Here is a 20,302-nt window from a genome sequence, read left to right as displayed (position 1 = left end):
CACTCCCCTGCTCACACTCAAGCAAGACATCCCTTCCTCAGCCGGGCTCTCAACGCATAACCGTGGTGTCTGATAAGGGGCACTGGGATGGCTGGCAGGAGGGAAGGCGGCAGCACTCCTGCAAAGGCATCGCAGTTGCTTTTCTCCTGGGCTTGGCCTGTTCCCAGGCTCGAAGCAGCAACACACTTGTCTGCACATCATGTTCCCCTTATTTTGTCTATGGTTTTCAGGGCAGGATGTGTCTTAATCTGCATCTGAGCAATTCAAAGCTGCTGGTACCAGTAATGATGTTCTCAGTGCAGCTGTGGAAGAGGAGATCAGCGCTGGGATAAACAGTGGCCTCCCTACCATTGTTTTCCTTCGTTCTCTCTGTTATTCCCGAGGTGGCTGGGCTGGTGTGACGGTAGAAACACTCAGGCATTTCAAGTCTTCTGGTTTGCTTTTACTTCCTTCGAAGTCCACATCAGTCTTGCACAAAATGTAAGAGCAAATGAAATAATGGAGAAGAGTGTCCCAAGGGCAGCAGGCCTCATGTCTGTTATAAAGATCTCCCAGCTTTGCGGCACAAGAGGACCACGTGCTGCCTGAGATGGGGAATGAATCTCCATCCTGTTCCATGATAGTGGTCTTTTCCTGCTCCTGACCCTTTCCTAGAAGCAGCCGTGTCTCAGAGCACATCTGTGCGCTGGTGAAGGTTACTGCAAGAGGATCACTAGCCTGCACTAGTTCTGCGGTTTGGGTTTTTTTACAAGTTTTTTCAGAAAAGGAAGCAATTCTAGTATATTACTTTTATCAGCATTGTGCGGGGACCATGGAGAAGCCCTTCCTGGTGCTCCTTGTGGTCTGTTAATTCAGCCTGTCAGGCACGTGAGGGTACGGGGGGGCTGGCAGGGGTGCAGGGGACCCTGTGTGCTGGTGTGGGTGCAGGTATGCAGGCAGCTGCCCCCACAGCCGGGCAGGTGGGTGGCCAGGGGTGCCTGGGCTTCACCGGGCTGGCTGCGTGGGCAAAGTGCCTTTGTGGGGTGACAGGGGTGCGTGGGTGCAGGGACCTCCTCCTGCAGGCTGACGTGGGTGCAGGCACCTCCAGTCACGGCTGGGGTGGGTGCTGGGCAGCGGGCACCTCCCGTTACGGCTGGGGTGGGTGCTGGGCAGCAGGCACCTCCAGTCATGGCTGGGATGGGTGCTGGGGTGGGTGCTGGGCAGCGGGCACCTCCCGTTACGGCTGGGGTGGGTGCTGGGGTGGGTGCTGGGCAGCGGGCACCTCGCTCTGCGGGCTGACACAGACGCAGACACCTCTCCGTTGCAGGGGGACAGAGGCGCACCGGGGTGCGGACACCGTCCCTCCTTCGGGAGAGGAGCCGGGGACCGTGCCGTGCCGTGCCGTGCCGTGCCGTGCCGTGCGGCCCCGCCCGCGGCCGGCCGTTGGCGGTGGCAGCGCTGGGCGGGGCGGGCGGCAGCTTCGAATCGGCGGCGCGCAGGAGCCCGGTGCTGCCCGGCTGCATTCAGGGATCCGCTCCGCTCCGCGCCCCGCTCCGCCCGGCCATGGGGAACGCCGAGTCCGTCCCGCGCAGCGCCTCCGGCACCGGTAAGTGCGGGGCGCATCGCCGTGCGGTGGGCTAGAGAGGAAAACCAAAGCCCCCCCCCCCCCCCGCGACGTCCCTCGGCGTGGGGAGGGGGTGACAGTGACACAGAGGTGACGCGCGAAGGTGGCAGGTACAACGCTAGTGCTTGGACCGGGTGAGCTACAGTGGCGCTGCGAAGGTGCCGGGTGCCCAGCGGTCGGAGCCCGTGTGTTCAGCTGCGCTGGTCACCGAGCCCCGCACAGGTGCCGCGCGGGGCTTTGCTTTTCCTCTGCCCCCCCAGCAAGAGCCGGGGCGGTAAGGGCCCCTTCGCCCTTTGCGGTTCCTGCCCGGGCAGCAGCCCTGCCAAGTCCACCCGCTGTAATTCAAAGTCCTCCGCTCCCAAGCTGCCTGCCAATCCCGGCTGGCAGGCTGAGCAAACAGACCTGGGAAAACAACGGGATCTGCGCTGGCCCGCAGCCGGGGGCCGGTTCTCCGCGCCCTTGTGCGCCCTGTGCCTGCCCAAAGAGCCCGGCAGCCGGCAGCCCGGTTGGCTGGATTTGAAGGGAGCTGATAACTGAACTCAGCCAACCGGTACGAGGTGCCCGCGCTCCGGAATACAAATAATCCGGTGTGGGAGTGAGAAAAGCCTTGGGTAATGAGTACGCTAACGTGAGGCATCGTCACAGTTACTAGTAGTGCCATACAGCAGTATGTGTCAACAAGACCCAACTTGTTTCTTGTTAACCTCTCCTTGGCCTCAGGCCTTTCAGATCTGCAAACTGCTGCTCAGGTGCATGTGACCTGCTACAGTTTCAATTTTAAATAAAACTTTGTCATTCTTCACACCTGATTCTTAGTGGCAACGTTAGAAACGTGATGATTTTTTTCAGGCATTTATAGCTTGATCCGATTGAATGACTTATTTTGAAAAGCTTTAAGTACTTAGTTTTGTTTTCTCTTCCTTTGGAGAAACCCGAAATATTTTGCTACTGGAAGTATGAGAGTTGTCATTTACCTAACGTGTAAGTTTGGCAGTGTGATGTGAAGCTGCACAGCTATGTGCTTTTACCTGAGCCTCTGCACAGTGTGTGTGTACGGAGGGGAGGGAAAGGTCCTCCTGGGGCTGTGCCAGGAACCTTTGGAGCATGAGACTCCATTGCCCTCCTCTCTTGTCAATGGCAAGTGCATGTGCCACGCAGTTGTCCCATGTCGAGCAGGTTGACACTGATGCCAAGTATTACCTACTGCAGAAGAAAAAGGGATATAGGGCAATGCGAAGTACGCCTTGGGTGCATAAATCTGCAGTAAATACTTCTCGCTTCAGGAAACAGGTAATCGCAGGCAATTGGCAGAACAAAAACCCCAAAACAAATTACTTTGGAGCCTTGTTTCCTACTGGCGGTTGCTCTCAGGTGTGTGGAGCAATGCTGAATTCAGACGTGTATGTACATTAAGAGAGAGCCTCTGCTGTTCTGCAGGCGTTGCTAGCTGCGGTGGATTAAGAGCTGATTGTGTTCCTAGTGAACGAATGCTTTGGCTGCAGGTAATGTTCTGCTGTAGCGGGTTCTCATGTTTCTTGTATTTCTCCTGGGAGCTGCTAATGCTGTGTTTGGTTTCAGGGTAGTCAGTCACCATCAGATTTACGTGTTTGCTATGTAACGGAAGATTATTTCCAACGGATGCATAACTGTGCTCCCTAATGTTAATTTTTGTTTTGAAATCCAAACATCAAGTCTTTGATTACAAAGCCAGTCCTGCAAAACAGTACCTGAGATAACATTTTTAAAGTAAATGCACTATAGGCAAGTCAGACCTTAATAATACATTAGGTCAACAGCTCCTGCTGCACTCCCGTTTGCTTAACAGAGAAGGTAAATACATGGATTTGGTGATACTTCCAGTACTGGATACAAGGATTTGAACCAAGATGGAATTAATTGTCAAGGTCTGAGAAAGAACGAACATATGTAAATCTCAGCCTGCTCTCAATTTGAAGTAATTTCTCCACTTGCACATTATAGTAATCAGAAATCAGAGAAATCACTTTCCAAAGCCAGTAGCCCTACCTGTGTTCCAATTAAAGAAACCCCTCAAGCTGATTTCTATACCTTTGCTGTTGCTGAAGTTTCAGCTGTGCCCCCTTCACATGCTCATGCCACCCACCTTCTCCAGCACAGCTTCCATGGGCTGCACGCTGCAGCCTGATCTCTGCTAGGGATAGGGAAATTTCAGGAGTTACTAATTGTGAACAAATCCAAGCTGCTGAGCACCCCTTCTGCTGGGATCCTGTGCTGCTGGCACCATTCTCAGTCTATGCTGAAGCGTGCAAAGGGATGCTCTGGTGAACAGCTTCCGTATGCTCTACCTGCAGTAGGACTTGGAGTTTGGTGGCACTCTGTATTTCCAACATAGAGTAATCCCTGCTGGAAGGGCTGACCTCTCTGGGATGAGAAAGGGAATAAATAGTATCTCTAACAGCAAGTGTGTTACTGCTGTGGCAAAGAACTCTGTTCCTCTGTAGCCTTCACTGAAGGGACTCGAGTAAAGTATTCTTGCTCCTGAGCCAAAGCTCAGATGTGCCCTAGGTTATTTACAAAACACAGAAAATGTTGGGGAAACATTTAACTACTGGACTTCCACCCAGTGGTGTGAATTCCTGGTCCTGCTAGAGGAGAGGACCAAGAACTTTTTTGCTCTTAGCTATATTTGAGGTACCAGTGTTTGGGCAGAAAACAGGATCGGGGGATCATAAAATCAGTGAATCCTTAAAAGCTGCAGCTGTGACTGAGGTGCAAGGGTTCTCAATCTGGAAATATTGCTTTGTATGTCTTTTGTGCAGAGCTGGGACTTGTGCTCAGGCTCTGCAGCAAGGTAAGCTGTGCAGGATGGGGCTGTCCCCTGGTCCTGGCCAGGAGAGCCCTGGCTGGGCAGCAAGGCACGGGCACGGGCATCCCTCACAGAGGGCAGCCGGGGTTCAAAAGTCAGCACTTCTACTCTGTAACCGCACCAGGAAAAAACAAGATGAGCTGAATAAATGCCAGGAAAAGGACATTGTGAAGCGGGTTGCTTAAGGGATTGAGACTAGTCAAAAGAAGAGTAAATAACCATGCAGCAGCTGGTCCCCGGGAGAGCAGATCTGAGGAGGACACAGCTGAGAGTGAGTTCTTATTCCTTGGTGTGGTGTGCCCCTGCAGAAGATGAAGGGCGAGCTCCATTCCTTTAGAGATCTGGTACAAATTACACAGGCTGATGGCTAGGGATGGTTTAGCAGCTTTGTTACGTCTGGATGGATGTTTAATTCTTCTGCTCAGAGTGTGGGTGTCTTTCTTGGCATTGTGATGGGCTGGTGCTTGCCTAGGACTGTTGCAGGTGGATGTGGCTGGGGGCTGATGGCCAAATGAGATGCTTTGGTTGAGAGTGTCTGAGATCTGTGAGGGATGGCTGGAAATCCCAAGGTCTGTTTCAGCTTCTGGAAAAGTTTGCAATAGACAGGCAAGTCTCCAAGGAGTAATTATCCCTTGATCTAAAGCAATGTTCATTTCAGGGAGAGTCCAAGGAGAGCTTCTGGCTCCAATATGTCACCTTTCTTTCTTTTATTCCTTTTTTGGGTCTAAATCTTCTTTTAGAATGACTGACCAAATGCAGTCCCCTCCAGGAGCAATGTGCATCCATCCTTCTGAACAGTGGAAAGTCTCTCAGTATGGGAGAAGCTTTGAATTATTTGCATCTTGTGTGGCTCAACAAGGCCAAAAGTCACTGGAAGCTTTCTTTGCATAATGCAAGTTCACGTGTGCCTTTATTAGAGAATCATTCCCTGATTGAACTCTTTGTTCAATCTTAATGGTCTTTGAGTATAAAACCAAATCGCAGTGCTAGGGAGCGTTACAGGTCAGCACACAGGCCTCTGTGCTGAGTTACTTTTTGGCTGTTGGTCTGAAAACTTTGGTTAGGCATCAGCTGGAGTGCTGGACGTGTTGCTTGTATTTCTGGGCAGATAACAAAAAGGATTGCCAATGTTGCCAGGTGTGTACATCTCTCTTGTCATGCTTAGCCTTTCTCCATCTGATCAGCAGCTCTTCTGTGTCTGATGAATGAGGCTTCTGTCCTCCCTTTCCCATCCTTCAGCAAGGAGCCCCTCTAACCCCGCATACTCCTGTCTCCATGCTTCTGTCCCTCCAACTTGCAGGTGTTGTCCTGCCCCCATAGTACTTTTTGTCAGTGCGTGCGGCCTGCCAGGACCTGCCAAGCGAGTACCTCCCTGACCCTGCAGCTCGTGGTTCATCTGGTCTTTGAGGTTTGTTTTTGAGCCTCATAACCATCTTATAAGAGCTTCTGGGGGCTGCCCATTCCGAGTTAGTCTTCCTGCAACTTTGGGACAGCTGAGCTGCTGATTTACAGAAATCTTTCCTGGACCCAGTGTTCAACTGGGTAGCCATGAGCAAATATACAAGAATGCCTTGAAATGTGGCAAGGGAGTTCTTGGGAGCCGGGCAGTTCACGGAAAAGCCCCTACCACGTTTCTGCAGTCCCCCAGCTCTTTGGTGGGTCTGACCGTACTTCAGTGCTTGGGTTTCTCTCAGAGTGGCTTTCCTGGCCGCTGCGGGCTCTGACCTCCCCGATCCCTGCGGAAGGCTCTCCCGAAGGACCGGCCGCTGTAGAAACCGGAGGGGTTTGGTACCCAAAGGGTTTGGTTTCCCTCCGCTCTGAAGGATGCGGGAGGGTGACTCTGAAGGATGCGGGAGGGTGAATGCGACCGCTCCTGGGTTAGGTGGCGCCAGACACTCAAGAAAGCTCGGCGCTGCATTCCCCACCTTCCCCGGGGGGGGGCGCTTCTTCTCCCCTCCCATTCCCCGGGGCGGAGGGGGGCTTCTTCTCCTCCCCCAACCTCCCCTTCCCCGGGTGTGTGTGTGTGTGTGTCTTCTCCCCCCCTCTTCCCCTTCCCCGGGGAGGGAGCTTCTTCCCCAGCCTCCCCTTTCCCGGGGGAAGGGAGCTGCTTCTTCTCCCCCCCAACTCCCCCGCCCCTTCCCTGGGGGGGAGGGGAGCTTCTCCCCCCCCCTCCCCCCCCCCCCCCCCCCCCCCCCCCCCCTTCCCCGGGAGAGCTTCCTCCCCTCTGCTTTGGGGATGGCAGGGACATGCTTTGCCGGTATCTCGCCATTCCTACAGCTGGACACTTATTCACGGGTGTTTTGTCCTTACCACTGTCCTTCTTGCTCCAGGTCACTGTACCCAGCTGCCAAAATATTCTGTACCGCAGTAAATTCCCGCATGAACTGGGCTTGCTTGCATTGCCCGTCATGCGTGGATTAAGGGTAGGTACGTTTCTGAGTTAACCTGCACCCATTAGGCTCTAGGCAGGCTCAGCTAGCTGTGGGGAAAATAGCACATTCATGTTAAGCATGGTTTACTCACAGACACTTTCATTTTGCACCGTGGAGTTCATTAACCCCGCTAACAAATCGCTTCTGCTGAACTGCAGTTCAGCACTACAAAATGCTGGAGCCTGTGCTAAGTTCAGCTTGCCTGGTGCCTTGGGACTGTACCGTACATCATAGCCTTAGGTGGATTGTTACTGATAAGTGAGCAACATTGATGTGGATTTATCACAAAGACAATGATAGAGAGTATGTCTTGTGTTTTCTCTTCAATGCATGATGCTGCTTCAAACCAGCCCAGAAGTTTGGGTGTGTGGGATTCCCTGCAGCCCCGTCTGCAGGCTCAGGAAAAGTTGCTGCTTAGTGGTGATGTCTTTTTGCCTGTCTGGATTAATTGTGGTTCACGGTTTGCTGGCGGGTGCCTTTGCGTTGGTCTGAGGCAAACACAAAGTGCCCCGTGGGCTGGTTGGCTCTGTAACAGACCTTCACTGGGCAGGGGACCACCCTGAGGAGTGGGTCGCACAACAGGGTGGCACCCTGTGGTAGCTCACGTGTGGCTCAGCAGCCCAGTGAACAAAGGCAAGTGAGAGGTTTTTCACGTTAGAGTGGAAAAACTTGAGAGACTGATGCGCCTACTCCTGCATGGCTCTGAAATGCAGTTATCCAGGGCTTGTTTGTAAGGGTTTTCCCTTTTCCTTGCTTTTTCTCTCCTTACACACACAGCTCAGCCTCTGTAACAGCCTTTCTCCTCTCAGAGTTGCTCTGGCTGCAAACCCACTGCTGTAGGCTGTATCCTTGATTAAATACCTGCACAGTTCTCCTCCCCTCCACAAATTGCTCTGACTTCTCCTGCCAGCTGCTTTTCAGGAAATCAGAAAGGGAAAGGAACCTAAAATCTATTTGCTGGACAAAACATGGACAAATGTGTTGGGACCCAGATGAAGTGACTAATTAAAGCCCTGAGGGGAGACGGGAATGCCCTTGTGGTTGTGTTCCTGTTATGTCACCCTGTTACACCCCTGTTTGGAGCTCTTCCCTGAGGACAAGCATCTTATCTGCTCTGCAGGCTGCTACACATACCTAAAAAGGAGCATCCATATGCCCCGACTCGAAACGACTCCGGTTTTCAGAATCTGTCATTCGAATAGCACAGTTATAAATGCCTGCTCCTGCCTTGAACTGGAACATAAATGTTTATAACTTCTGTTACTCTTGACAGTTTTCCCATTAATTTAGTGCTGAAAAACCCTTTCATTTCTGGGTACCAGCCTGAAGTCTATTAAAAACTTTTTCCCCATCAAGGACAGAAGCTTTGATTTTACAATGCTGCTCTCAGTTTGCAGAGGGACACTCTTATGTGTCCCTCAAGTTTCTCACACTTGTGCCACCTTCTCTGTCACCTCTTCCCTTTCTGGCTGAGATCATTCCTGTGGCTCTGAGAGCCCCTCCAGAAGTGTGTACTGGTGGTTCCTGGGATGCCAGTACAAATCCTGCAGTGAAGGGTAAGATGAGGGGAGAGTAGAAAGGAATGAAAAACTTCAGGACCTGAAACGATGCTAAAATTCACCCAGCCCTTTATTGTCTCTATTTCTGGGTCTCTGATAAAACTAAAACTCGATTCTAAATAATGTGCAATATTTCGGTAAGTAAGAGCAGGACAAAGAAGCTATTTAAAGCCACCGTCTTTCCAGGGCTTGGCTCCCAGGCACTGCTGCTTTTGTGTCATTGTGTCTATGGAAAACACATACAAGAGGCTAGCGAAATACAATGTGCACTAAGTACAAATTTAGAATGCATGCAAAGGTCAGATGTGGTGCATGCTTGGGTTTGGGGAGATGAAGGCTTTGGGCTAGTGCAAATTAACTTGGGATTTCTGTAATACAAGGAGGAATGTTATAAATGGACAGTGGAAGAGTATGTAGATACGGTTTACACAATATACGCAAAATACACAACACACAGCCTATGCAATAGAATAACCTGTATGGCCTGTTCCTGCGTGCTTTTTTTTGTTTGTTTGTTTGGGGTTTTTTTTTGTTTTTGATCTGAATTTGAAACATTATCTTCCACTCATAGCCCTGCTCTGTCTTGGTGTTTGAATCTTGGATGAGTCTCTCACACCGGCAGTACCCTTCAGTGTCCTTGGTTGTATAATGAGGCTGGGAGTATATGCACAAAACGTTTTAAGATCCATAAATATGAACACAAAGTGTCACAACAACTGGCCAGCTGGAAAGCAGCTACAAAACTATCAAAGAGCTTGCTAACCTGGAATGTCTTTGTTCTTGCAATAGGATGAATACAATAAAAGGACTTGCTAAAGGCTGTGCTGAAGGAGCTGGTTGTCACAGGTTGGTTGAGAGGATGGGGCATGGGAGGGAGGCTGGAAGTTCCCCAGGAGGAAAGGAGAGCCCACAGGGATGTGTTAGCGGTTACAGCTGGCAGGGTTGTGCTGTACTGGTGGGAGGGGGAGAACCTGTCTGAATACTGGACCTGCACAAGCTGGAAAGAGCCTGTTACAAGGTGGAGGGATAGCCTGAAAACTAAGCAGGATTTTGGAATCCTAAAGGAGTCCATTAAAAATAAAATAAAATAAAAATATATATCTCTGAAGAGCTTTGCTGAGGAGATGGGGCAGGGTATTTTTTGCTGTTGTTGTCTTTGGGTTGGCTTTCTTTTTGGGTACAGGAACTTGTGCTCCTGTGCTTTCCTAAGAGTGAAGTGTATGTGTCTATTTAAGAAATTACAGGAGAACCTCAGCGCTATGAAAAGTATCTCTTATGTGCTCCTCAAGGCTGAAACCCTATCCAGCAAAGCCAAGAAGGCAGAGTGTGACAAGGGAGAGTTGCTTAAGTTACAGGGGAGAAGTCTGTAGTGTTTGGGTGTGGGGCCAGTATTCCCAGTAAGAAGGGGTGCTAGAGAGGGTCTAATACCCAACACTGAGCTCAGGAAAGCTGCAGATGGGAGTGATGTACACTGCATCCCAAATCACTGTGTCTGCTTCAAATGCTGTGTTTTCAGGGCACAACACTCATTCAAACAATACATTGTTATAACATAACAAGATCTTATGAAAATCCACAATTGTGGGGTTGTCCTACTGTCTTGATTATGTGAAGTGGAAACCAAGGCATGAAATGATGCAACATATCTGTAGCAATTTATAAATATTGTTCTGGATGAAGGATTTCTATTCTCCTGGTTGCAGCAATCCCCCAAAGCTTGTGAGAGTTCAGGAGTCCTGGATAGGATCCCTGCTGTCATCTCTGAACTGTGCTGCCTTCCCAATGCCTAGGGATATAAAAACATCACATAAATTTTAAAGCCTTATCTGTGCCTCCTTTCTTCAGCATTGTGATAGATTTTTGGCCTTGTTAAAATAATCTTCTGCAAGGATTTATCTATTTTTCGTGTGTCAAAGATATTTTATTTTAGAAGTTCTTCATGCTGAATGAATTTGTTCTGTCAAGCCTGTTTTGTTTTTCACTTGAGCCCTACGAGTGAGAGAATCTGGCTCCCAGAAACGTGTGTGCATCTTTTCTCCTGCATGTGGCACTCCTGTGCCAAAAATTTAAAACTTTCAACCTGCAAAACCCTCTGAAGAAATGCAGCCCTACACGTCTCAGATACATCCAGCAGGGATGGCTCTGGACCCCAGCTCAGAGCTTCCCCTCTGTGGTGGGGTTCAAACCAGCATGGTTCCTCATCTGAGCCATACGTCATCCTGACAATGGAAGTGAGGAAAGGCATGGCCTCAACACCTCCCATTTGGGCAGGAAAAAACACTTCTCTTGGAGATATGGAGCCCTCCCTTCCCTCTCCTGTCCACTCGTGCCTTGCAAAGGGGAGCTGAAGGCAGTGGGATGCTGCAGGGACAGGACTTGTTTCTTTCCTTACCCAGACGGGGATAACACGGTTTGTCTCTTGGGAAACGAGTCTATTGCAAACTGGTAAATTGGGTTGGTTGGAGCCGTGAGCTGCTACTCTTTTTCTTTATAATTTTTTTTTAATCTGTAATTTTCTGAATGCTAATGAGGCTGAGACAAACAACTTTCTGAAATGCAACATGGTAACACTAACCTGAGTATCTCCTGCTGCGGGCTGTGGCAGGTGATGCTGCCTGGTCCCTGTCCCTTGGGAACAGCTTGGATTGTCACAACCATCCCTGTCACAGCCCCTTGGGTTTGGAGGGTGCTGGTGAGGGGGGTACCAAGTATAACTCGCCAGGGATTAACTGCACCTCTCATTCTGGCTAAGGATTAGATAGCTGGATGCTGTTAGTCTCTCCGTTATGAACAATGCATTCAACAGCAATTTTAAGGTGCTTCAGGGCTCCTGCTGACACCAGGGGTGCTAACTCCAGGTTTGCTTCATATCCACACCTGTATGAACACAGAGCAAGGTGAGGGAATGAATCTGTACCGTAAGCATGGCAGGATCAGTCCAGGACCTGTGCCGTGCAGCTGCTGAAGCTGGTGCAGTTTGCAGGTGGCAGGAGGAGCGTGGGCAGAGGGAGCAGGCTGGGTAATGGAGGAGGCTGGAGAGTGTGAGGAGGAGGAGAGAGGTTCTCACTTGTTCCCCTCACACCGGTGTGGAGAAACAAACAGAAACTGAGCTGTCCTGGCTGTCCTGGTGGGCCATGCTGTGACAAGGGCCCTGCAGGGCTGCTCTCCTTCCCCAGCCGCACAGTTTTGCTGAGTGCTCCTCGTGTCATGCTGACAGTGTGACAGCATCAGGCAGGAGCAGGAAGGTCCCTGGGCACTGGGTGTGGAGAGCACCTGGGGTGGGAGCTGGGGGCAAGGGGCGGGGGGGGGGAGTTGTGAAAGGCTGGAAAAAAAGATGCAGAATCGGAAAAACAAGAAGCAGTTGTTTTGTTAAGCTGCCTCATTCTCTCTGTTTCTGTAGCTAACCTTTTGCTTCTCAAAGCAATTAAAAAAAAAAACCAACAAAACCTCTTCAAAAATATTGCAGGGTGTTTCTTTGTGTGCTTTGACTAAGCTGTTCCTCATAAACCCGTGGCTTTTGCGTAAACACAGCTATGGCAGGCAGAATTATCTGCTTTTTTGCAACTGTCAAGTATCTTTGCTCCCCCAGTAATGTGTAAGCAGGGAGACCGAGGCTGGGAGAGGCAAGCCCCGACAGAGCCCGGGGTGCCCTTCTCTGCCAGCAACCCCCATACCCCTCCCTGGTCCCCCCTCCTTAGCGGGGAGGGGACTGCATGGACCCCAAGCCAGCTTGTTGCTGGATGCCTGGGCTGGGTGGTCATCGCATCCCCCATGGGAAACATTGGATCAGCTCTGGGAAGTCCCAGGATGAACATTAAGCTGGCCAAGGGTCTGAGAGAGTGAGGGAGGGACACCGAGAACCCCCTGGGCTGCATCTTTGGGGAAAGCACATTCTCAGGGCTACAAATGTGCAGCTGGTGGTGGGTAGCGCTGCCTTCCCTCTGCACTTTTAAGTGGTAGCCAGTGCTGGAGCCTCCCAGCAGAGCTTGGGGTGGCAGCAGAAGCTGTTTTGTTGCTAATTGCTGTGTGTCTGCCCCCTTGTCACCTCCAGTCACAGCTGACATGCTAAATCCAGTATCTGCTGGAGATATGGGGGACCTCCCTTCCACCCCTGTGGGCTGGGTCTGTGGGCTTCAGTGACTTTTTTTTTTTTTTTTTTTTTTTTTTTCCCCAGATAAAGTGAACAAAAATTGTGTCCCGTGATGGCTCTGATAAGCTGGAGGCTCCAGACATGGTGCAGCTCAGACTGCCCATTATAGGTCTTTGTTTATTTTTTTTAAAAGCAGTCTAATCACACTATCTTGATTATGGAAAAAAATTATATTAATATGCCAGAAGCATAACTGTTGCCGGTGGAAATAAAAAATGACCCTTTTCTTTCCCCCCCTCCACCCACCTTTTTCACAGTAGTTTGCTGGGAGGGAGCTTTCCTTAGGCACTGGTGGACCACTGCAGGGATTCTTTCTCGTGGACCAGTAGAGCCCTCTCCAGAACATTACTGGTCTCGGGTGCTTCAGGAGGTGGTGAAAGGGACCCCAGTAAAATTCCAGGTGGAATAACGCACTCCTGACTCTTAAACTATCATTCAAATCCTCTCAGGACTACTTTTAGGGCATGTTACTACTGCCCTTGAAGTACTTATAAAAATCTCGTTATCAGCATCTTTTATAATGCTGGATCATCCCGCTATTTAGATAATTGTGCAGTCTGTTCCCTTTGAGTCTGCCTTGCTGGCTGTGGGGGATGATACCATGTTATCAGCTTTGCCTGGCTCTTCAGATGTGCCAAAGGACCTGTTGTGCCTGGGCTGCTGGTGAGAGCAGATGGTCCCTGGGTGCCTTTCCTGTCCCTTTTGGGACCGGTGCCACTCAGGCCTCAGCTCCTGGGGCACCGTGTGGCTCCCCGACCCTGGGAAGGGAAGAAGTGTCATCTAAGACAGCCCCTACCCACCGCAAACTGCTACTGCCTCTTCTGCAAGATCTTTTTCTGGGCTGGTGGTGCTCTCCTGCTAGCTGCTAATGCACAATTAGCTCTGCCAGCACTCCAGATGAAGATGTGACCCCAAGTGATGCTGCACATGGTCTGAGCGAGCTTTCCTGTCACTGCCTGGGGATGCACCAGTTGCATGGGACCTGTGTTAAGCCAAGTGGCCCTCAGTGCCATCACGAGCAAGGTGAAAGCCAGCACTGAGGTGGCTGCCCAGGCTCAGCCCTTCGTGGTTCTTACTGAAGGCTCTTTGTGGGAGCCCTGTGGTGACGATGCATTGAGTGATGTATTTCATGAGAGGGTTATTTCAATGAAACACAATGTGCTTTTGTGCAATTATATGGTGTCTTTTAAATCATTTCCTCTAACAAGTCTGTCCGCACCCAAATATAAAATAAACATTTTGAAAGGCTGCAAAGATAAACACGCAAATGTTACCCTTAAATGCATCCTTTCTCCTCCTCCCTGCCGACACCTGCTCTGTTGCCTGGACAGGATGGGCATCCAGGAAGGCTGAGTTAAGATAACCCAGCATAAACTTTGGCAATTACTGACTTTCTAGTCCTTCACTTCGAAGCCTCAATATGCTTTTTAATCAGTGACTTTCTTGGAAAAAAGAAAATGAAAGCTGGGACTTATTCTGTCACCTGCTTGCTCTGCCGTTTTAAGGTGAACGCTTCCCTCTCATCCCTTTGAGGCTTTGTACCAGTCTCAGTGCTGGTGTCTGGGGTTAGACTGGGCTTGCAAGCCTTATTCCATATGGGCTGTGTTGCTCTGTTTTATTTCTAGGTTGCTCCCACCTGTTTTTGGGCATGTGATGCCCTTGTGCTGCCCAGACCCCTGCCTGTGCAGGTGCTGACCCTGCTGGTGGGTGAACAAATACAGGTTTTTTTCCCACTTTTGTCAGCTTGGCAGTAGCCACTGCTACCTAACAGCTGCTGTTGTCTTGCTCCTCTGAAGTTTTCCCTTCTTTCTTTCTTTCTTAAAGCTTTCCTTTAGGAATAATTTGGGGGAAAGAGAGGGGATTTTAAGCCCTCTTCACTCAGCCTGTTTTCTAGGCTGATAAACCAGTGATGGGTATGGGGAGTTGACGCTTTAAGGGGAGGAAATTGCCCTAATGAAGCTGCCTGCTTATTTCTCCTCCTTACACCCTCCCCAACTCATTTGCTGCTTTGCCATTCCCGTGACTACGTGGTTTCTTTAGCAGCTTCTTCTGAAGGGTCCCATCAAAGACAGGATGAAAATCTAACTGCGTTGTCAATCAGCACTCTCACATTGCTTTCCTTATTCACCCATCCCCTTTCCCTGCGAGACTTGTTCAGGCTATAGCCTGTCTCTGCTGTGAACCCCAGATGGAAAAGTGCCCTGCTTTTAATTAGCAACTTCATTAGTTTATCAGGCATTGGCACCATGCTAACTGACTTGTCGTTCCTGGATGCACTTTTCAGTAGAGTTCTTGTTCTTGCTCTCCTGTAGTGTGTAATTTTTTTTTTTAGTTATCACAAAGCGCATCTTTTTACTGGTTCAGGAAGATACCACTCTGAAATTCAATGTGTGTTAGCTGAGTTGAGTGGTACATCTTTTTTCCAAATAACGAAATCACCTCAGTTTTTCTGCTTCTTATGCCTAGCTCCAGATAATGCCTGACCATTAATCCCAGAAATGCGCTGTGGTAGGAAAGGTGTAGCCCTGTGACAGATAAGCTTGACTGACATAAATAATTTAGCTCCTCTGTACCCTCCTTTTCTTCCATAACTGCTGGAGTTCGAGGTGACCCACAGAGTCATCTGAAATTCTCCTGCAAGTGCTCAACTGGTTTGACTTTTTTCAGCTATGTCAGCTATAATTTACGGTCATGCTCCACTGTCTCCAGTAAGATCATATTCAATATTTTTATATCCTTTTTCTGCTATACTAAGTGAAGAAAAAATGTAGGTATTTTGCCTATTTACATTTTTGTGTGAGCTAAGCTCTGAATACTGGATTTCCCCCACCCCTTTCCCTACTGATTTTGTCTCCCCTGAATCATCTTTATCTATCTTGTGATGGAATGCTGCTGCTATCTTTATATTCTGGCTTTTTGCTGGGAAATTGCATTTCAGTTGTTGGTGTTGATTTACACTTGGTTAGCTGGGCTTTTTCTCCTCTTTGATGGCAGAGTGTTGCCTGGGGTTTTGTTCCAGAATTAAGTGATCCTTGGGACTATTAAATAGGAATCGAGCTGGAACAGGAACAGTAGTTCTGTAGTTTCCCATGGCCTACACACAGCTTTGGGGACACTGTGCCTTGGGGACCAACAAATAAGTTGACCACAAGAGGGACTGAGCAGCGAAGCCCAGGGGTGAGGGTAGCCTACGAGTACAGTTTGCTTTTCGTCAGCGATTGCAGCCTGTGTGGCTGGGATGTGGACCCTACTGCACGGGTGGTTGCACTGGGAGCTGGGATGCTGAGGGTCTGGGCGGCACTGGCCACTTTGCTGTTGAATCTGGCACGGAAACTGCTAGATGGTCCGTATCTGTCTGGCATGGTACCAGATTCTTCTCGTAAGGGCCTGAAGGATGTTCTTTCTTCAACTTCCCAGCAGTTCCCCCAGGCAGCTTTGCACCCAGGGGACTGCAAACGTGGCTTAGATCCTGGCTTAGACCCTGGTTAGGACCTTATCTTCATCAAAGGAAATACAAGGAGGGCGGGCAGCTCCAAGGAACCCAGTTGCTGGTGATCCCATGTAGTTTGCTCATCGGTATAACCTCACCAGTCTCTTTGCGACACGAGAGCTCATGTCAGAAACCCGTCCCTTGTATTCAGGCCAATGTTTCTCCCTCAGTGGAGCTCACCCACCTCCATCTGATCTGTTGGTGGGCAAAAAAACCGAGTCCATATGACCAACCCTTCTTTGCCAGATCCCCTAATTGAAGGAGGAGTAATGTGAGTGATTCCTAGTACACAAACCAGCACAGCCCCTTAGCAAGGGTCTTGGCAGAGCTGAACCGGCCAGGCAGATGCGGTGTGTCAGTGTGGTGGTAATGGATTTCTGGCAGAGGTTTGTGTTATCTAAGGGGTGGTGGATTTACAGCCTGTGGGAATCAAACTGCTGCACATGCTTTGAACGTTGGGAAGAAAAAAAGTTGTATTGGCTTTTGCTTGTGATTTCACCGGCAATCCAGGAAATTCACAGCTGATGGGGGAATGTCTTGGCTGCTGACCCTGGAGTGGGGTGGGGGGATTCAAGCAGGGCTTTTTTGTTTCATCTTTATAGTAGTGACTCACTGGATACTTGACTTTATTCTTTGACTGTGATGTTTTAATGTGAAACTTTGCAGATGGAGAACTGACACTAATGGAGCAAGGTCATTTTGCTCAGTTGGTGTGAAGAGAGCTAACCCAGGGCTTGATAGTTCTCAGTCCTTGTCAGGTTTCTGTGTGAGCCTTTCCCCAACTTCACATCCGATCCTATTCCCAGTGAAAGCAATGGAAATACAGTCTCATGGGAGGGTGTTTCTGGTTATTGGGTTCTCTCTAGATCAAGGTACAGAGCATGCCTGTTGTTGAGCTGCCCTACCTGAAGAGGACATCCTTCTAGCATCCTTCTGGCTAGAGCTGACAGGGCATTTGGCTGCTGGGGTTGTGCTTGGCATAGTGCCTGGTGTGTTTCCTCGCCAGGTGGAGGCAGTGGTGACTGAGAGCATCCAGTGGCCTTGCTGGAGTACGTGACCTTGAACAAGGTCGTCGTCTGCATTTCTGTGCCTCCACATTTTCCAGCTGTTCATGGGGATACTGTTGACATTGCCAGTGTTTTCTTAAAGCGTGTTGAAACTGCTCTGAGATCTGCTAAGAAATACTGTATGCAGGTATATTTGTGGTATTTTGGTTCAAAGGGACTGTTAGCATTCAGCCTGGCCTCACCTCTGGCTTGATGCAAGCTGTAGTTTCACACAGCTTTTCCTATCGGGCTTCCATGTTATATGCCATGCTTCTTCTTGACTTGAAGTTTTGGTAGGGAGAGAGGTATCTGTGGGGTAAGAATGCCAAGAGATTTTCCAAGGTCCCAAGCTGTCTGAAAAATAGTTAGGGTAGACAAAAAGGTGGTGTTGCAAAACTAGCACTGGACGTTTTTTTGCATTTAAATAGCTTTAAAAATTATTTTTAGTCGGCTAGCATCCTCACTGCCATTGCCAAATCCACTGAGTGCAGGTCTAGGCCCAACATCTGATTCAATTCCTGATGAATCATTATTTCCACTGCTTATTTTTCATAATTGCTTTTGCTAATCTTCAGCTGCATTTGTTTAGTGCTTGCCATCCCCTTCATCCATGGGTACAAGTCATGAGGTGTCAACATCCTGCTTGTGTCCCTTGTGATGCTCAGTGAAGCTGTAAACACAGGGGAAGATGATCTTTGGCTGGTGTAAATTATCAAAGCTGTGCTGATATGAGTGGATCTATAGCAACATACACCAGCTGCGGAAATGCTCACAGGATATTTTGTTCCTGCTGGCTGGAACAACAGAAAGCTGGTGGGGAAAATGGCCTTATTCAAACATACCTGACGTAAGTAAGACACACAGCTGAGCAACTCGCCACTCCTTTGTTTTGGTCTGTTAAGGTTTAGCAAAAAAAAACCAAAAAAAAAACCCAAACCCCCACAAAACTTTTGAGCTTCTATGCTTATTGCTGTGCAGTCAGTTTTACAAGCTCTGTACATCCACTTGGACACGCAGCAGCCTGTTAAACTGGTACCCCAAGACAGATGTGCCGTGGCAGCACACAGGGGCATACTTCCAATGAAAAGAATTACCAGATTAAATAAAGGTTAGCTACTTAAAAGATGAAGTTTCCCTGCATATAACCAGAAACAGAGTTCAGTTGTGTAATTCTTACTTATACCAGCACTGAACTACTTGGGTTCCCTGCAACTGGTGAAGGGATGAGAAGGCAGAGGGTTTGTTTGGATTCTGCTGCATTGACCTGATGGTGCTGTGTCAGAACAGTAAATGCTGCAGGAAGAAAAAGGCATTGAAGTCAAACCTTGTTGTCATAATGAAAGGAAACGACCCCTTTTGAACTTGAGCTGAATTTGCAGAATGTCCTTACCCCAATGTGTGTCACCGAAACCCTTCAAAATGGGGTCAATTATAAACAACTTCATTAAACTCTCCACGGAATAGGAGGAGAATGGTGGGCCAGGAAAATTTATCGAACGGAAAAGGACGAGATCTTTTTAAAAAGAAAAAGGAAGAAATTGCTCCTTTCCAGCTTCTCGGAAGGAATTGCAAACAATGGAGGTGAATGTGAAACCCAAGATGCAAAATCATCTCCTGCGATTAACTCCCCCGTGTAGGCTGCTGAGCTCCGGCAGCCATCCGGCCATGGGACCTGCTGCTGGCGTGGCGTTTCCCCTCCGTGTTGTATGGCTGTACATATGTATGGGGGTGCGTGTTTCTCCCCCCTCCGGCTTGCTTTCATTCAGGAGAAAAGTTGCCAGTGGGCAAACACTAATCCATCCTGACAGCTCTGCCCATCTTCCTGCATCCAGCAAACAGCTTGATTAAGGTCTCCGGGGCTTTATTAGTGCAGCTTGTTGCCTGCGAATTAATCAACAGGTTGTACGTGTTTAACTCTTTGTTGGAGCTGGCTGGGGGATGTTCCACGTTGCTGTGGGCGTTGAATCGAGCCTTTTGAACTGACTTTTAAATACGGTGCAGCAGAAATAGCCTGAAGTGGCATCAGAGTCTTGATTTCTTGGGGCAGGAGGTGAAGCAATCCCGTGGGCACCTGCAGAGCCTGCTAATCCAGCTTCTGATCTCTAATAGCAATTTTAGACTTTCACTTTATTTCTTTTGGCTGTTCACCTACCCATTGTAAAAAAACCATTATTCATGCAGAGGACAGCCAGACGAAACCTGTACTTTGCTTAATTATCCACAAGAAGTCAGATGTCCTCTGGGCCCCTCCAAAGTGGAAGTGCACGCAGGAGTTGGGACCTCCATGCTGTTTTGGGGTTTGTTCTGGAACATGTGCATAAGTTGCCTGTATGTTTTATTTTGTAGTGTTATCTTGCAGACTTTTGGCTTGTTCTTTAACTGTTTGGTCTCACCATACTAGGATTAGGAAAAAAAAGAACTATGTAGTTGCTGTGGTTTATACTTGAGCTTTGATAATGAGTAGAAGATTCAGGCAGTACATGCTGAATTTTCAGGTGGCTGTGCAGATACCAATGTGAAGATGGGTAGAAGGAGTTGAATATTTTCTTATTATTTCAGCAATCATAGGATTTCTAACTTCTTGCTTGCATGTACATGGGGAGACCCTGCTCCTTATCTCCGTTTCCCATTTCCATGCATGACCTCTCATGTCCCAGTCGCTGGTGGGCCCAGTTGATGCACCGTATCAGTGTGCACACTTGTGCCCATTAGCGCTGCGTGTCTCTGATGGACCGGACAGATACCGACTGCACTCCCACAGAACGTGAGCCCTGGGGGGCCAGCGGCACTCTGCACATGGAATTACATTCGATCTGATCTGGACTTCACTCCACAGTGAACAATGGTGAGAACAGCCTGAGCCACGTAGCTTGTATTGATTATTTTTAGCCACAATCAAAGATAAAAGAAGAATGTGCCTATACGGCAGTTGTCTCCTGTCTCAGCTGGAGGACAGCAGCGAGCAGAGGGAGAGCCCCCAGGCCCGCTGCTCTGTGCACCCTCCCTCAGGAGGGATGCATGCATCTCCTGCAGTTTGCTCCAGTTGGAGAAGAGCAGTGTGCGGTGGGGCATTTGCCAACCTTCTGTCTTCAGCAGCTGGACATCATCTGTCTTCTTGATGATGTACAAATTCGCACATCTTGATAATGATTTTCACGCCTATTTTACCAGAAGGTT

The 20,302-nt window shown here is 49.1% G+C and overlaps 1 protein-coding gene across 1 annotated transcript in view; it reads left to right on the top strand.

The window, feature by feature from the left end:
* The first annotated feature begins 1,481 nt into the window (after positions 1 to 1,481).
* NEURL1B (neuralized E3 ubiquitin protein ligase 1B) overlaps positions 1,482 to 20,302 on the top strand; it is a 146,104-nt gene continuing 127,283 nt past the window's right edge. Inside the window, exon 1 of the mRNA XM_027778793.2 lies at positions 1,482 to 1,585. Within this exon, the coding sequence (XP_027634594.1) occupies positions 1,543 to 1,585 (43 nt within the window). The 5' untranslated portion in view covers positions 1,482 to 1,542. The remainder of the gene's footprint in view (positions 1,586 to 20,302) is intronic.

The sequence above is a fragment of the Falco peregrinus genome, chromosome 8 (assembly GCF_023634155.1).
Source record: "Falco peregrinus isolate bFalPer1 chromosome 8, bFalPer1.pri, whole genome shotgun sequence".
Lineage (NCBI taxonomy): Eukaryota > Metazoa > Chordata > Aves > Falconiformes > Falconidae > Falco > Falco peregrinus.
The sequence above is the reverse complement of the archived record's forward strand: the minus strand, read 5'-3'. Positions and strand labels throughout refer to the sequence as shown.